Source organism: Littorina saxatilis, linkage group LG9 (genome assembly GCF_037325665.1).
Source record: "Littorina saxatilis isolate snail1 linkage group LG9, US_GU_Lsax_2.0, whole genome shotgun sequence".
NCBI lineage: Eukaryota > Metazoa > Mollusca > Gastropoda > Littorinimorpha > Littorinidae > Littorina > Littorina saxatilis.
The window spans coordinates 60287470-60305231 of NC_090253.1; the positions used below are offsets into that span (position 1 = coordinate 60287470).

The 17762-nt window shown below is 38.5% G+C and overlaps 1 protein-coding gene across 2 annotated transcripts in view; it reads right to left on the bottom strand.

Moving 5' to 3' along the window:
* The window catches only part of LOC138976682 (metalloprotease mig-17-like), a 64114-nt gene that overhangs the window by 31791 nt on the left and 14561 nt on the right, over positions 1 to 17762 (bottom strand). For both annotated transcript variants that reach the window (XM_070349558.1, XM_070349557.1), the window contains exons 2-10: positions 17243 to 17448; positions 15174 to 15263; positions 14271 to 14433; positions 13943 to 14078; positions 12858 to 12951; positions 10369 to 10449; positions 10031 to 10188; positions 8064 to 8104; positions 4706 to 4823 (exon numbers count right to left, since the gene is read on the bottom strand). In XM_070349558.1, coding sequence (XP_070205659.1) covers positions 4706 to 4823; positions 8064 to 8104; positions 10031 to 10188; positions 10369 to 10449; positions 12858 to 12951; positions 13943 to 14078; positions 14271 to 14433; positions 15174 to 15263; positions 17243 to 17448 — 1087 coding nt within the window. The remainder of the gene's footprint in view (positions 1 to 4705; positions 4824 to 8063; positions 8105 to 10030; positions 10189 to 10368; positions 10450 to 12857; positions 12952 to 13942; positions 14079 to 14270; positions 14434 to 15173; positions 15264 to 17242; positions 17449 to 17762) is intronic.

The following is a 17762-nucleotide window of genomic DNA, read 5'->3' on the forward strand; positions in this document are numbered from 1 at the left end:
AAAGAAAGATGTGTTTGATTTTTTAAGACAGCAGAATGGAAATGTTTTCTTACTACAAGAAACTCACTGGAAAAGCCACCAAGAAAATTTGATTAGGTCACAGTGGGGCTATGAATGTATTGTTGCTGGTAATGATTCTGCAAGTAGAGGTGTTGCTGTATTGTTTAAAAATAATTTTGATTATAAGATTCATAATATTGTCAAAGATGATGATGGAAGGTATGTGTTGATTGATATTGAATTTTTGAAAAAACGTCTGACCCTTGCAAATGTTTATGGCCCAAGTAATGCTGATTGTCCTGCCTTTTTTGATAAACTGTTTGAGACAATTGTGCAGATGGATAATGAGTTAATTATTATCGGAGGAGATTGGAATGTTGTTATAAACCCGAATGTTGATACAAACTACCCGGCCAAATCTTATAAAGTCAATAGTAGGAGAAAAGTTGTCGATTTTATGGAGCAGTATGATCTCATTGACATATATAGATCCTTACATGCTAATGTGAGACAGTATACATGGAGGCGGTTCCATAGTTCACAGCGAAGCAGACTTGATTATTTTCTTGTGTCAGAGCAGTTAGGTTTTGAGATTGTGAAGGCTGATATTACACCAGGTTATTATTCTGATCACTCAATTGTTGGTGTAAGTTTTAGAACTGATGTTGTTAAACGTGATAGACCCTTCTGGAAGTTTAATAATTCACTGTTGACAGATATGGAATTTGTAAATATAGTGAAGAAGGTTATTGTTGATGTAAAGATACAATATGCTTTACCTGTTTATAATGTGGATAATATTGATGTGATTGACGATGATGATTTACAGTTATTGATTGATGATCAGTTGTTTTTTTGAGATGTTATTGATGGAAATAAGAGGTAAATGCATTTCATATTCCTCATATAAAAAAAAGGAAAATAACAGAAAAGAAAAAGATCTTCTTTCTCAAATATACACTTTGGAAAGCAATTTGACAGAGTATAATATACAACTTTTAGAGCAAACACGACAGGAGTTAAGTCAAATAAGACAGAAAAAAGTGGATGGTATGATAATTAGATCCCGTGCTAAGTGGATTGGAGAAGGGGAAAAAAATACAAAATATTTTTGTAATTTGGAGAAAAGACAGTTTGTCCAGAAGTCCATGTGTTTTTTTGCAGAAAGAAGATGGTGAAGTTATTCATGATAATGCCTTGATTGTTAAAGAAGCACAGACTTTTTACGAGGAGTTATATACTTCAAGAGAAGCCGAACTGGTAAATCAAGAGATTGATGAAAACCTTGCTCATCCTGTATTAACAGATGATGAGAGTAAACAATTAGAAGGTAGACTTACTCAATGTGAGCTACTCAAAGCTGTTAAAAAATTAAACAACGACAAAAGCCCAGGATCAGATGGGTACACTGCGGAATTCTTCAAGTTTTTCTATTCCGACTTAGGAAAGTTTATGTTACGGTCTATAAATTGTGGATTTGAGAAAGGAGAAATGTCGGTGACTCAGAGACAGGGCGTTATAGTATGTATTCCAAAGGAGGGAAAAAATAAAACACTTTTGAAAAAATGGAGACCAATTACTCTGCTAAATACGGTTTATAAGGTTGCATCAACGTGCATTGCAGAACGGTTTAAACGTGTTTTGCCAAATTTGATTCATGATGATCAAAAAGGCTTCTTGAAGGGAAGATATATTGGTGAAAACGTCAGATTAATATATGATACCCTGTTCTACTCAAATAAACATAATATACCTGGCCTACTTTTGATGGTCGACTTTGAAAAGGCTTTCGACAGTGTTGCCTGGTCATTTATTGAAAAATCTTTGAGCAAATTCAACTTTGGAAATGACATGAAACGATGGATTTTTACTTTTTATTGCAAAATTAAGTCCTGTGTTTCAGTTAATGGTCGGTATTCAGCATGGTTTAACGTAGGTCGAGGCACCCGGCAAGGGGATCCGCTGTCACCTTATTTATTCTTGATCATTTGTGCCGAAATATTGTCTCTTATGGTACGCCAGAACAAAAAGATTTGTGGTATGAATATTCTTGGCGAAAATATTTTATTGTCACAATTCGCCGATGATACCAGTCTATTTCTTGATGGTACAGAGCAATCATTTTGCGAAAGTATAAAAGTGTTACAACATTTTGCATCACTATCAGGTCTGAGAATGAATTATGATAAAACAAATGTAGTTTGGTTAGGACCTTTAAAGTTTTGCAAAAGAAGATTTTTGCCTGATATGAATTTTACCTGGAACCCGGATAACTTTAAAGCACTTGGTGTTATTTTTTCAGTAAATGTATCCGAGGTTGTTTTTCTTAACTATAAAAATAAGTTAAAGGAAATTCAAAAACTTCTGAATTCATGGACCAGAAGGAACCTGACACCTTTTGGTAAAATAACAGTCCTAAAAACCTTGGCTATTTCCAAATTGACACATTTGTTTACAAACTTACCTGATCCAGACGAACAGTTTATGATGGAGTTAAATAATATTTTTTTCAAATTTCTTTGGGATGGAAAAAGAGATAAAATTAAAAGAACTACGGTCACCCAATCCTATGAAGATGGAGGATTAAAGATGGTTGACGTGAAAAGTTTTCTGTCATCTCTAAAAATTGTTTGGTTAAAAAGAGTTGTTGGTCTTACTGGATTAATATCAAGATTATTGGCTAAAGCATGTCCATCTGTTATAACAATTAATACGAAAGGAGAGGAATTTGCAAATGTTTTGATGCAGAGAATAGAAAACCCGTTTTGGACCGATGTTTTTAGACATTATAAGAAACTACAAGGAAAATGTGACCCTACAACCTTTAAGGATTTTGTATCAGAATGTTTACATTATAATGTTAATATTCGCAGAGATAAAAAGACAGTGTACATTCAAAACTGGATCGACAATGGAATTGCTCAGATTGGTCATATCTTGGGACAAAATGGATACTTATCCTATAATGCATTTAAAATTAAATATCCAAATGTGCGAGGAGATTTTGTATTGTACCAAGGTGTAATCCAGGCTGTTAAAAAATATCAGAGAAAAATCGGCTTAGAATTTGATAAACATTTTATTATGACAGAGCCCAATGTGTGGAAATGTATTTGTAAAGGTAAGACACAACTTATTTACAAAAAGCTGATTGAACATGTTACGGTCCCAAAATGTATCGAAAAATGGTCTGAATCCTTAGACTGTTTGTTAGATAAGAAGGCTATTTTTCAACATGTTTTTAAAACAACAAAAGACACTTGTCTGAGATGGTTCCAGTACCGACTATTGTACAGAATTTTGCCCACAGAACGGTTTCTATTTTTGCGAAAAATTGTGGATACGTCATTGTGTACATTTTGTGGTAGAAATGAAGAAACCCTTTTACATATGTTTTGGGAGTGTGATAAAGTGCAGACTTTTTGGATAGAATTTGTAAATTGGCTAAAGGCGAACTGCACCCATTGTGACAATTTAAAACTGTCTAAAGAACTGGTTCTTCTTGGAGTTGCGAACAATGTTGTCACCGATAAAGCTTTTGATGTGTTAGTAATCTGTGCCAAACACCATGTATATATTTCCAAAATGAACAAAAAGACCCCTCATTTTCAGACGTTTAGTAGAAATTTTAAGCAAAGATTTATTTGTGAAAAGTATAACGCAGTTGTAAATAATACAGTAGATACATTTTACAAGGATTGGCGCCTGTATATGCATGTTTTGATGTAACCCTTATATATATATATATATTTTTTTTTTTTCAAAACCTTCTGATACTGCGACCACCAAGCTCTGAACATCCCCCCCCCACCACCCATCCTCCCACCCCATGTATGTTGTAATTGTTCAAGTGTTTTTCAAGTGTTATATGGATCTGTCCTTTTGGTTAAGTGATGTCCTGTAATGTACAGAATTATATGTATGTAAAAAAAACACAAAAAAAAACCTTCACCAAAAGAGAATAAAAAAAAAGAAAAAAAAAAAAGATGAAAGTGTTTTTAATTTGATTTCGAAAAAAAAATTGATAATAATTTTTATATATTTAATTTTCAGAGCTTGTTGTTAATCCAAATATAACATATTTATATGTTTTTGGAATCAGCAAATGATGGAGAATAAGATGAACGTAAATTTGAATCGTTTTATAAAAAAAATATTTTTTTTACAATTTTCAGATTTTTAATGACCAAAGTCATTAATTAATTTTTAAGCCACCAAGCTGAAATGCAATACCGAAGTCCGGGCTTTGTCGAAGATTACTTGACCAAAATTTCAACCAATTTGGTTGAAAAATGAGAGCGTGACAGTGCCGCCTCAACTTTCACGAAAAGCCGGATATGACGTCATAAAAGACATTTATCGAAAAAATGAAAAAAACGTCTGGGGATTTCATACCCAGGAACTCTCATGTCAAATTTCATAAAAATCGGTCCAGTAGTTTAGTCTGAATCGCTCTACACACACACACACAGACACACAGACATACATACACCACGACCCTCCTCTCGATTCCCCCCTCTACGTTAAAACATTTAGTCAAAACTTGACTAAATGTAAAAAGTGGTCCATATTAGGCAACCTTGCCCTACTTTTTTAACATGGCAAAGAGCAAGCATTTTGCTGCTTCAAGATTTCTGGTCAATCAGATGTTTTTGTGGCAGCAATGTTTTTGTTTGGTATGTTTTAGTCATTATTAAAAGCTTACCCATGACCAAGTTCGTGAGTTGAAGTGCCGATAACTGTGTTTAAGTCCTTCAGCTCCTCAGCAATGGAAGTAGCCGACCAACGCCGTATATCACACACGGTACCGACGTATGCAAGCCCTGGAATAAAACAAATTCTAACAATTTAAATTTTGAATTCAATGTGCGCCCAAGTCAGTGTGTGAAGTATAACCCCAAGACTGCACAACTTGCACATCTCATTTAAAAAGAACTGCCAGCTTCTGTGAAGCTCAAGTGTAGCAGTTTATATTTTTGAGGGTAGCAAATAGGCCAACATATGGCGTTATCTTTAATTGAACCATATATCCTGATGGGCGCAGTGGCGTAGTGGTAAAACATCGGCCTCTTTTCTTTCTTTCTTTATTTGGTGTTTAACGTCGTTTTCAACCACGAAGGTTATATCGCGACGGCATCGGCCTCCTAATCGGAAGGTCGTGAGTTCAAATCTTAGCCGCCTAGTGCCCTATTCCCTTTCGTGTGTACAGAGAGGGTGGATACAGCTAAGAAATTGTTTTGAGCGCTCTAGCACCGTTAGTTTGTCAGAACAGGAGTTGGTCCATATTAGGCAACCATCCCCTAATCGCAAGCATAAGTCCAAGTACGCACGGAAAAGATCCTGTAATCCATGGCAGAATTCGGTGGGTTATAAATAGAAACACAAAAATACCCAGCATGCTTCCTTCGAAATCGGCGTATGCTGCGTGAATGGCGGGGTAAAAACGGTCATACACGAAAACATCCACTGGTGCTAAAACATGAGTGAACCCGGGAGTTTTGGCAAAGCAATCTTCGACGAAGGCCGGACTTTGGCATTGCATTTCAGCTTGGTGGCTTAAAAAATAATTAATGAATTTGGTCATTAAAAATCAGAAACCTGTCATTACATTTTTTTTTAAACGATACAAAAACAATTTCATCTTATTCTTCGTCATTTTCTGATTCCAAAAGCATAATACATATGTTATATTTGGATTACAAACAAGCTCTGAAAATTAAAAATATGAAAATTATGACTACAATTAATTGCCCAAAATCGATTTAGAAACAATTTCATCTTATTCCATGTCGGTCCCTGATTCCAAAGACATATAGATATGATATGTTTGGATTAAAAACAAACTCTGTACGCTAAAAAGAATAGAGATACCGAAAAGCGTGTTATCCTAACTCAGCGCGACCATTACCGCACTATTCTGGCTTGTCGATTTCACTCCCTTTGCCACGAGCGGTGGACTGACGAAACTACGAGTATGCGGCCTTTGTGAAAAAATGCAGTGCGTTCAGTTTCATTCTGTGAGTTCGACAGCTACTTGACTAAATGTTGTATTTCGCCTTACGCGACTTGTTTGACCTTGCAAGACACGCTGGAAGGTGATCACTGCAGCCAATACTTGGAACTAATATGGTTTCAATAATGTTTGCTCGGATTTATACACACATATAAGCTAAAGATAAAGAAGAAGCTCTAATTCTTGTTGGAATCCTAAATAACTGTTCTAAATTATATAAGGCTAACGTTTCGATCCAGTAGTTTCTGGTTTTCATTAATGTCTGTGTGTATGTCTGGGTGGCTCCGTGAGTGTGTGTGTGTGTGTGTGTGTGTGTGTGTGTGTGTGTGTGTGTGTGTGTGTGTGTGTGTGTGTGTGTGTGTTGTTTCACTGTGTGTTTTTCTGTGTCTCTGTCACTGTCTGTGTCTGGCTCTGGGGACACATTTTTTTCGTTCTTGGAAGAAAGAACTTTGCAAGGTAACCTCATTATCGTTCGCCTTTAAATATGACGTCATTTGTGTGTTCTAGACTCCATGTGACTTCTCTAAGTTGAACAGAGCTGTGAAGTTAAATTTAAAGCATTACTCTCATCAACGAATGTCTTTATTTTAACAACATTTTTAACGTCAAACACAATAACATTATATATTTTCGGAATCACAAAATGATAAGGAATAGACTAATGTTAATTTTATGTCAAAAAATAAATGAAAGAAGTGCCTATTTAACGGTTTCTTTCATTCTTACGCGCATTTTCAATAAAACACAACAAAACTATATGCTTTCGGAAGCAAGAAGAAATTAGGAATACAATGATGTCAATTTAAATGCGTAATATTTTGTGTAAAATATTCCATCTCGCACGGCAGAAATTAGTATGTAAAGCGCTTAGAGAACGTCAAGCACTCTATAAATCTCCCATATAAATAAATAAATAAATTTCATGATTTACAATCAATTTTGTTTTACTAAAATGGAAAAATATGGCAAACTTTGAATGAACATTTCATAAACGATTTTCAAAGATACCATGCTGAAATGCACCCCATAGAGACCAAAAGTCCGTACCAAACCAAAGACTATTATGGAGGTGTTTTTGTAGCAGTCTCTTTGTTTTTGGATTTACTAAGTAAATATTTCGAGAAAAAAACCTTAAATAGTGCAACAGTCAGCCACAGTGCCGCCTCAACTTTATTTACAACGCGGAAAATGACGTCACCAAATGCTACCAGAAAGAGCAAAAATAAGCCGTTAGGAAATGACATCGAAACATGTATGCGTCAAATTTCATGAAATCCTATGGACAGAATGCTAGAAATGCTTGCCAAAGGCAAACATAAGCTACTTCAGGAGACAAACCTCGATCGCTCTTCAACCTTACTTAAATCATGATAAATCACGTAAAAACGTACCACTGATTGATGCCTTCTCTTACGAATACGAATACGAATACTTTATTATCTCATACAGAGAAATTTCAGTGTGGTGCACATTAAAAGACAAAACAAATAATAAGACAACAGATAAAAATACCATACGAAGCATACTACACTCGCGCACGCATATGTACACTAACAGGAATAGTAACATGATTCCAAATAGGTTAACTGCCGTCAGCTTTAGCTAAAAGTGGCATTTTACATCGTATCAAGGTTGACCAAATCAAAGGCCTTGCGGAAGTCAACAAAGGTAACAGAACTTATGATCTTTTATCCTCAAACATTTCTTGGCTATTAGTATTACATAAAGAGCAAAATGTGGTCAGTGAGAGAGACCCATAAAGTGAAGTGCTGTTTCCTAAAGCCAGCCTGGTTTTCAGAAAGTTTGATTATAACTAAACAACCATGTATACATTTACGGTTCAAAATTAAAGTGTAACATTCCGCAGAGAGAGAGAGAGAGAGAGAGAGAGAGAGAGAGAGAGAGAGAGAGAGAGAGAGAGAGAGAGAGAGAGAGAGAGAGAGAGAGAGTGTGAGAGTGTGAGAGAGAGAGAGAGAGAGAGAGAGAGAGAGAGAGAGAGAGAGAGAGAGAGAGAGAGAGAAAGAGAGAGAGAGAGAGGTGGGGGAGTTACCTTGCATGGTGTCTGCACCACTGGCGTTCGTTAGGTTATACCTAATGACAGAATGAAAAAGAACCGATCAAGCAGGTTGCTATTTGTCAATGATCTGTTGAATGTTTAGCAGTAATGCCACCCTCGATTTACACACACATACACGCGCGCGCACGTGCGCACACATACATAATGACACCGTAACACACACAGAGGGATCACCAAATCTAAAATAATAAACTCCCCAGCCAGGAGAGTATTTTCAAGAAATTAACTTTCTTTCTTTCTTTATTTGGTGTTTAACGTCGTTTTCAACCATTCAAGGTTATATCGCGACGGGGAAAGGGGGGAGATGGGATAGGGGAAAGGAGGGAGATGGGATAGAGCCACTTGTTAATTGTTTCTTGTTCACAAAAGCACTAATAAAAAAATTGCTCCAGGGGCTTGCAACGTAGTACAATATATGACCTTACTGGGAGAATGCAAGTTTCCAGTACAAAGGACTTAACATTTCTTACATACTGCTTGACTAAAATCTTTACAAACATTGACTATATTCTATACAAGAAACACTTAACAAGGGTAAAAGGAGAAACAGAACCGTTAGTCGCCTCTTACGACATGCTGGGTAGCATCGGGTAAATTCTTTCTCGTCCCAACCAATATGGGACTCCCCCTAACCCGCGGGGGGTAAGAAATTAACTAGCCCGCCACAAATTTCATAAGCCCTGTATTTGAGTTTACCATACACTTAAATCATGACTGTCAAATAAACACAATATAACAGTGAAACAATAGACAACCAGGTTCCGGTCAGCGATGAACAGGCTATCGATTCAACGCGTGTCTTGTCCGGCGTAATTTTGCAATGTTCTTCATGCATGTTGCATTCAGATTTGTGAGCAATCTGCTTCGCGCGACTTCATATTGTTCTACTTGAGAATGTTTTTTCCATTCAAAAATGTGTTCCTTTTGTCTTTCTGTGTTCTTGGACATTTTCAAGAAAAAATAAAATCACCATCATCGAAAACCACCCACTACCGTTTTTGCTATTCGCATTCAATGACCAGCGTCCCTTGAATGTATCTACAGAAATTCCTGCATCTGAAGTGTTTATATGGCTTAAAATTGAATGGTACAGGGAACCCTACGTCACTCTGTTTAATAATATCAATGCCTTACCACGAGATCACAGGTGCAGACGCATGGAGGGGGGGGGGGGGGGGGAGGAGTAAGAGTGTGGCACCGATAGCACCTGTTTTTCAGAATTTTTCAAGCAACAACGGGTAAAGTCAGCTGCAGTTATGTAACTGAACTGTACTTTGGGGATCACCGACACTTCAGTTTGTTCTTGTTGGGGACTGCAAGTCAGCGCGAAAAGGTCCGGGTCTTTTTTTTATTTAAATTGTATTGTTTGTTGTTGTCTTGTTTTTAGGATTAATACCGTTGTGTTCGTCTTATGCGTTCCCACTCCAGAACGCTCTGGAAGTAATTAGGTCATTTGTCGAATCTCGGTCAATCAAGAAGAATGTTAAATTTTGTGATCACATACACACATAAACGGACAAACACAACAATAGCGAATCAAATGATCACGTTTCACAAACATGAGTCAATAATCAGCGAAATCAATTTAGGAAACTCTCCACTTTGTACAAGAAGCAGTTAGATTGCTGATGTTTGTTTCCACCCAAATGGACGGATGCCAATATTTCATGCAAATGAGTGGACAGATATGTGGCGGGATACCAATGTTAAACCAAGAAAGAAAATCAAAACTTGACTAAATATAAAAAGATTTTTAACATGGCAAAGACTAAAAATGTAGATATACTTGTGCTTCTTTCATGACAATTTTCTGCTGTGAAAAGAAAATTAAAGTTGACAAAATGACAATTTCACATGTTATAATATATCAGTGTTCGGTAAAATCAACATTATGGTATATCATTCGGCGGAAATTGGGATACCATGGATAAGGGACGTACCCAGTGAAGAGCATGAGGTGATCATATCCCGGCAGAGTGGTGGTATTCTTAGCCCAGTCTCGAAAATCCCTTAGAGCAGCGTAGCCATCGGCTGTGTCCACCCTCCCGTCACTGTCGTTCTGTCTCCGCGTCTCTGTCCATGGAGAGTCTTCCGCTCTCTGCTCACAGTGGTAAATCGAAGACGTTAGAGAAGATGCAACTCATTTCAAGAATGGTGAAATCTCAAAGGTGTCCAATAGTCAATTCCAAGTTGACGTTGGCCAACTCTTAAACAAGTGGGGACATTGATCTGAACACTTGTGTTTTTGAGGATTAACAGAATTGAACTAGTTTCTTACCGTTGCCACGACGATAGCCGAGAGCTTGACGTGGATGGTGTAGGGTAGAGCGTCACCAATCGACTTGTACCGCAAGTTCACCTGGGAAAACAATTCGTGTGGAACGATATCAAAACATTTGGTCAATCTGCTGGCAGGTAATAAATGACCAACATTCAAAACCCGGAATTAGTCACCGTCGAGACTAGTAAGGCTTGCTTGACCGAAGCCTGAAGTCAGAGACGGTTCTCGTTGGTTTCCAAGAAACTGCGAGTATAAGACCTTATTCGCACACTGATAGTCTTTTACCTTGAGCACATTTGCTTTTGAGTAAACATTACATATTTATATATTTTTGGATCCAGGACACGAGGGAGAATACAATGCAAACCTGGTTAACATTTCAATTTTGAATACAATTTTTATGAACACATTTATTAATCAAGTGTCAAGCTTCTTAGATTAAATGCAGTCTCGTGAGGCAAAGGACCGTTTGGCAGAAATTGCAAACAATTTGATTGAAGAATTGGGTCGTCACAGTGCCGTTTCAACTTTGTTTAGCACCCAGATATGACGTCATAAAATAATATATCGAAACAATTTAGAGAGAAACCCGTGTGGATATCATCTCGCAAAATGCATACGTAAAATTTCATGAAGGTATTCTATAAATAAATGTTCACGACACACACACATTTGCTACTGTTCTCGTTTATATTTCAAGTCTACCATAATAAACTTAGTCAAAACTTGAATGTAAAAGAAACGCTCACAACTACACACGTGTGGGTAACTATATCTATATATATATACGACTTGTGTCTGTTTGTTTGTGTGTGTGTGTGTGTGTGTGTGTGTGTGTGTGTGTGTGTGTGTGTGTGTGTGTGTGTGTGTGTGTGTTTTCACGATGCACGGCCAAAGTTCTCGATGGATCTGTTTCAAATTTGGTGGCCATATTCAGGTACACCCCGGACACAACCTGGTCGATGAGATATTTCAACACGTGCTCTCTGCGCGCAGCGCTGAACCGATTTTGGTTTTTCTCTGGATCCATTCCCAGTAACTCTTCCTTATCTTCTCCAGTGTTTGGAGCGTTTATCTCCCTTCCTTCGTGTGGTGACAATCAGCTTCAGATATTCCCGTTCCGTTACTATTAGAAGGTCACTGCACTGTCCAGAACGCTTTCCTTGCACCCGTAAGTTGTCCTCACTGTAAAAGTGCAAAGGTCGAATCAATGTATAGCCACGCGAAAAATACACTGTCATCTATCTCTATATATTTATATATATATATATAAGGTCTGGCGGCTTTGGTGTGTCAGTATGTTCAGGCCTTCCTTTGAGAAGCCATAACAGTTTTGAAAGGGCTTAGAGATAAGCTCTAAATTTCTCAATCCTGTTTGAGTGGACTTCGCCTCCAAAGGTGATTGTGGTGTTTCGGCACTCGGTTACATTCGGCGTCGTCGACAGGGATGGGACTCGACATGATATGTTCAGGAATGACATTATGGCCACTGAATCATTTTCGTGCTGTTCCCATTCCACGAATATGGGAGGGACCTAAGCTTGGCGGGTCCATGGGGGCGGGGGCGGGTGTGACAGGGAGACTACCGTCGCCCTTCACAGCAGACTCTGCAGAGTTGTTCGCCTTAGAAGTTGTGAGTTATTTATAGCTCGCAATGCAACACCTGTGGATTGTAGAGTTCTGTTTGTGATATCGTAAATATTCTGCATCAAATTTGGTGGGCATATTCAGGTGGACCCCGGGCACAAACTGGTGGATGAAAATGTTCAACACGTGCTCTAAGCCGGCGAACCGCTACTCTGTCTCGCGATCCACCCGGCGAAGCCGGTCATTCCTCTAGTTTTATATATGACCAAAAACTTCTCAAGTTAAGAGTATTTGACAGAGGTAATTCCCGACTATGTGAAAAATATTACATATCAAATCTTACTACACCACTTCTGAAAATGCAAAACTCAGACACTGAAAAGAGTATATATGTTGATAAATTATCTATCGCTTCTTCGGACTAGGTATGATGGTCTACGTTTTAAAAGAGGAACTCAGTTTTTGTCATTGTGGGTTTTCGGTTTACACTAATCTGGGATTGTTTGTACAATAGCAACCATATTAAATGCTCCAGGTGGGTTTAGGGGAATCATTAAGTTTAAAACTTATAAGTTGACATACCCCATTGCACGGTTGGCCTAGTGGTAAGGCGTCCGCCCCGTGATCGGGAGGTCGTGGGTTCGAACCCCGGCCGGGTCATACCTAAGACTTTATAATTGGCAATCTAGTGGCTGCTCCGCCCTGCGTCTGGCATTATGGGGTTAGTGCTAGGACTGGTTGGTCCGGTGTCAGAATAATGTGACTGGGTGAGACATGAAGCCTGTGCTGCGACTTCTGTCTTGTGTGTGGCGCACGTTAAATGTCAAAGCAGCACCGCCCTGATATGGCCCTTCGTGGTCGGCTGGGCGTTAAGCATACAAACAAACAAACAAACATACCCCATTAAAAACGAAAGCATGGAACTGGTAGATAAAATCCAGTGCATCTTGTTTCTTCTCATCTTCTGAGGTCTCATTGCTGTTGTTGTACCACCTGTTTTAATCATATAAAGTAAAAACATCACGGAAGGGCAAATATGTGTGTGTGCAACGCATTAACTTCACTATATTTGTTTACCTTGAACGATGCCGCACGACCTTCCCAAGTCCCATCTCCCCCCTTTCCCCGTCGCGATATAACCTTGATGGTTGAAAACGACGTTAAACACCAAATAAAGAAAGAAAGAAAGACCTTCCCAAGGCTCAAGGAAAAAGATAACATCAGGAATCAACACTGAACAGGGATAATTAGTTAGTTAGTTGTTGCTTTTTTGGGTCCAGCGGACCATATAGACCAAATCAGGACCCCACAAGTTTAACATTACACATATTTAAATTAAAACAATTTTACTGAACAAAATGCGCCTTTGAAATGTGCAATGAAAAGGAATAGTTCGCAATAATTTGTTGCGAAGATTAGTACTTTACTTTTCCCGCGAATAGATTTCATTTGAGGCTGGGTGTTTGTTCTGTGTTAAGTTATAATCATCAAGCCTTATTGGAGCTAATGAACTGCGATAAAAACTCAGCAAAAATTAAAAACAGTACATTGGATGGCGGGTCAACATTGCCTCCTTAAAGGTGTATTTTAGACCAGTGAATCGGCCATCACCAAACACTTTAAAAGCAACCTATACTTCAATATGACATAAGACTCAGCATGCCAGTCAGATTTATTCTAATGCAAATTAGCATTTTTGTGTTTGTTCAATTAAGAAGAATGTAAACACAAAATCAAACTAAAAAAACAGGAAAAAACGGAATTAGCAAATGGAAGTAAATCTTAATATTAATATAGCATAAAAATATAAAATAACTGAGATAATTATTCTCCATATTTATCACAATCATGATAATGACATCTGTCCAAGTGTCACAGGTGTCCAAGCCCATATTAGTGAAAGCAAGAGGGGCAACTCCTATGGACCTGTTGTGACAAGGAGAGTCATTGTGCGCACCTGCAATATATGTATGACGCCACTTACTTGAAGTAGATACCATAGTCAACAACGGCAACAACATCAATGGTAACATCCTGAGTTACCGTCTGCCTTTTCTGACGTAGTCCGTGAATATAAGAGCCATCTTCGACTGTCGTTCCCCTGACAGAAGGTTCTGCACCTAAAAATAATAATCGTCAAATAACTTGCGAATGGAAAAGTGTGTGTGTGTGTGTATGTGTATGTGTGTGTGTGTGTGTGTGTGTGTGTGTGTGTGTGTGTGTGTGTGTGTGTGTGTGTGTGTGTGTGTGTGTGTGTGTGTGTGTGTGTGTGTAAAATATACATTAGTTACACTGAACAGCAGTCTACTCACTTTCGTAATCGACATCTATTTGCTGCTGTGGTTGTGTGACTTCTTGAAGGTCAAGGTCAAACAGCAAACTGTTGTTTTTGACCTGAGATGCCTCCCCTGCCGATTCTTCGTGGGATTTGCTCCTCGCTTCGTAAAGTTTTTCTCCCCTGATGATAAATCCTTGCTGGAAAAATGCAAATAAAAATCATGAAAATAAAACCAGAGCGAAGTACACCTATAATTGCATTGGATTAACTAATTGATTGATTGATTGTATTTTGTCTGTACTTGTGTGCTTCGTTATTCTGTGAAATGCGTGCGTGCGCGTGTGTGTGTCTAATCGATAGTAGTGGAGTTATATGTATAATGAATCCTTTTATTTATTTTTTATGCTATTCATTTTGGAATTCGTGTGTTTGTGGGGGGTTATGTGTGTTTGTGTGTGTGTCGCTCAGCTGTGCTATTTATTTTGGAAATCGTGTATGTAAGTGTGTGTGTGTCTGTGTGTGAGTTTATGTGATAGTGGTTGAGCTATTAATGTAAAATAATGTTGTGCTTTGTATTGGGAAATTCATGTATGCGTGTTGTGTGTTGAACATGTTATAAATTGTATAAGTTTACTTCGATGTGTATTACTATTGTATTTAGCAATGTGTACAGACTTATGTATGTGTGTATGATTTTGGGAAGCGCTTAGAACTATTTCAGGATTTGCGCCATAAAAGTATCCTTATTATTAGAATTGAAATGCGTTCGTGCACACACACACACACACACACGCATGCACGAACGCACACAAACACACATTGTGTGCCAGTTCTCCCCATGCCAATCCAAAGTCTGTTTTCGAGCTGTGATCCAACGATAGTGTACGTGAGACAAGTTCTTACAGACTGGTTTGAAATCAACCTTACACACACATACCATGGTAGTTGACACAGTTCCATTCCTGTTTCTCTTGCTGACAATCCCGAACGTAGAGTCATGCTGCTGGTTTTGGTAGAAGCTCACACTCTGCAAGAGAATTCTACATTATAATAAATGGAAATGAGAAGGGTTGCAGAGTTATTTCCCTGCATCAAAAAGAGATAAACAAGTCGCGTGAAGCGATATAAAACACATTTAGTCAAATCTGTAGGCATCTAACTAAAAGATCAACTCCAAAAACCAGTCATCGGCGAGACTACATTCAGGTAGTCTCGGCTAACCCATACCGCGAAGCATGCGAACATTAAACTCAACCTATTTTCTTTAATTCTGAGCGCGTTTTTAAATTAAACATAACATATCTATATATCTTTGAATTCAAGAGAAGATGAAGAAAACTGTAAGTAAAAATTCCGTTTTAATGACAACTTTAATGAGCAAACTAGTTAACTAATTTTTAAGCTTCTGAGCTGAAATGCAATCCCACAGTCCGGACTGAATCAAACACTGCTTGACCAAAATGTCATTTTATTTGGTTAAAAAAATGAGGGCGTGACAGTTCCGCCTCAACTATCACTAAAAGCCGGATATGACGTCATCAAAGACATTTATCGAAAAAATGAAAACAACCGTCTTGGGATATTATACCCAGGAACTCTCATGTCAAGTTTCATGAAAATCGGTCCAGTAGTTTTCTCTGAATCGCTCTACACACACACACACACACACACACACACACACACACACACACACACACACACACACACACACACACACACACACACACACACACACACACACACACACCACGACCCTCGTCTCGAATCTCTGTCTATGTTAAAACGAAGAGATGAAATGTAAACTGTTAGATAATACAAACGCTCTATTCGGCAAAGCGCCAAAGCCATCTCGCTGAGTATGAATGGAACTCAGTGGAAATAACCGAAACTAAGCAACACAAAGAGTGCTCTTTCTTTGCGTGTTCTACAACATTTAATGTAAGCAATTTAAACACTTCCTTTTGCAAAGTGAAGGCAGTCCTGCGCGGTAGCATTATTTGTAACGCAGAATAATACGGTATAAGTCTAGCTTAAGAAGCAATCTGAGGCCCTTTTTTCATTGGTATTATCTCTTTAATGTGATGAAATTCAAAGCCACGATTATTTTCATATCTCCACGGATTTGAAAAACCAAGACATTCACTGTGAAAACGAGTTTCTCTGCACAACATGAGAAGAGATAAGATAATGTTTACAATACGGGTTAAGCTTTCGATAGCTGAAAGAAAATCGAAAGAAACCAAAAACAAACCCTGACCCAGCATGGACATAATAAGTTCACGATGCGCATCGTGGTGAGTTGATACCAAAAGCTGATCAAAACAGCACAGTGAAAGGAATAATGTATAAAGATGAACAAAAACAGCATAAACCTGTTTGATAACAAAACCAAAGACAAACAAATGAACTAAACAAATAAACAAACAAACAAACTGTAACAACTACAAAAACAACAACTGAAATTACTGAAACGACACGAAACGTTGGTTTGACTGTGTCTTTTTTGTTTGTTTGTTTGCTTAACGCCCAGCCGACCACGAAGGGCCATATCAGGGCGGTGCTGCTTTGACATATAACGTGCGCCACACACAAGACAGAAGTCGCAGCACAGGCTTCATATCTCACCCAGTCACATTATTCTGACACCGGACCAACCAGTCCTAGCACTAACCCCATAATGCCAGACGCCAGGCGGAGCAGCCACTAGATTGCCAATTTTAAAGTCTTAGGTATGACCCGGCCGGGGTTCGAACCCACGACCTCCCGATCACGGGGCGGACGCCTTACCACTAGGCCAACCGTGCCGGTACTGTGTCTTTAATATGTATATTACCTTTAATGTCTTGGTCCGTTTTGCTTCTCGTTTCATCGGTTTATCGCTGCTTTCCGCCAGCGGTAAAAAGTCTAATTGTGCACCAGAAAAATATTTTACTCAATGACTAATGCTTGCGATATCTTTTTAATACCAGTGTGATCATTATCATAGGCAAATCAAAACTGGCTTACTGTTTCTGTCAACATTTTCCTAGCTTGTGCTTTCCCTCGGTCGTCAGTGTACAGCTCGTAGAGCGGAATGTGGGTATCCTGATCCAAATCTTGATCCAGGTCAAGGTGAACAATGCTCCCGTCAAGGTTAACGTCAAGAGCCAGGGTGGAAAACTGGGATCCAGGTCTGGATTGGAAGCCTTGACCTTGCTTTACTGCTGGTTTTGCTGGAACATTATGAAACGAGAAACATGTTTTTTTGGGTTTCCAAAAAACCCAAAAGGTAATGTATAAAGAATGAAAGCTGTCCGATGTCTGCTGACTAGCAAAAACGAAAAGAAAACAAGTCGCGTAAGGCGAAATTACTACGTTTTGTCAAGCTGTTGAAATCACAGAATAAAACTGAACGCACTGCATTTTTTTTTACCGAGACAAAACAGCTTCGTCAATCCCCGCGGCAGTTTTCCCGTGCAACACGAAGTGAAATTGACGAGGCAGAATAGCGCAATAGCGTACTGCGGTAAGCAGGAAAGCGCGCTTT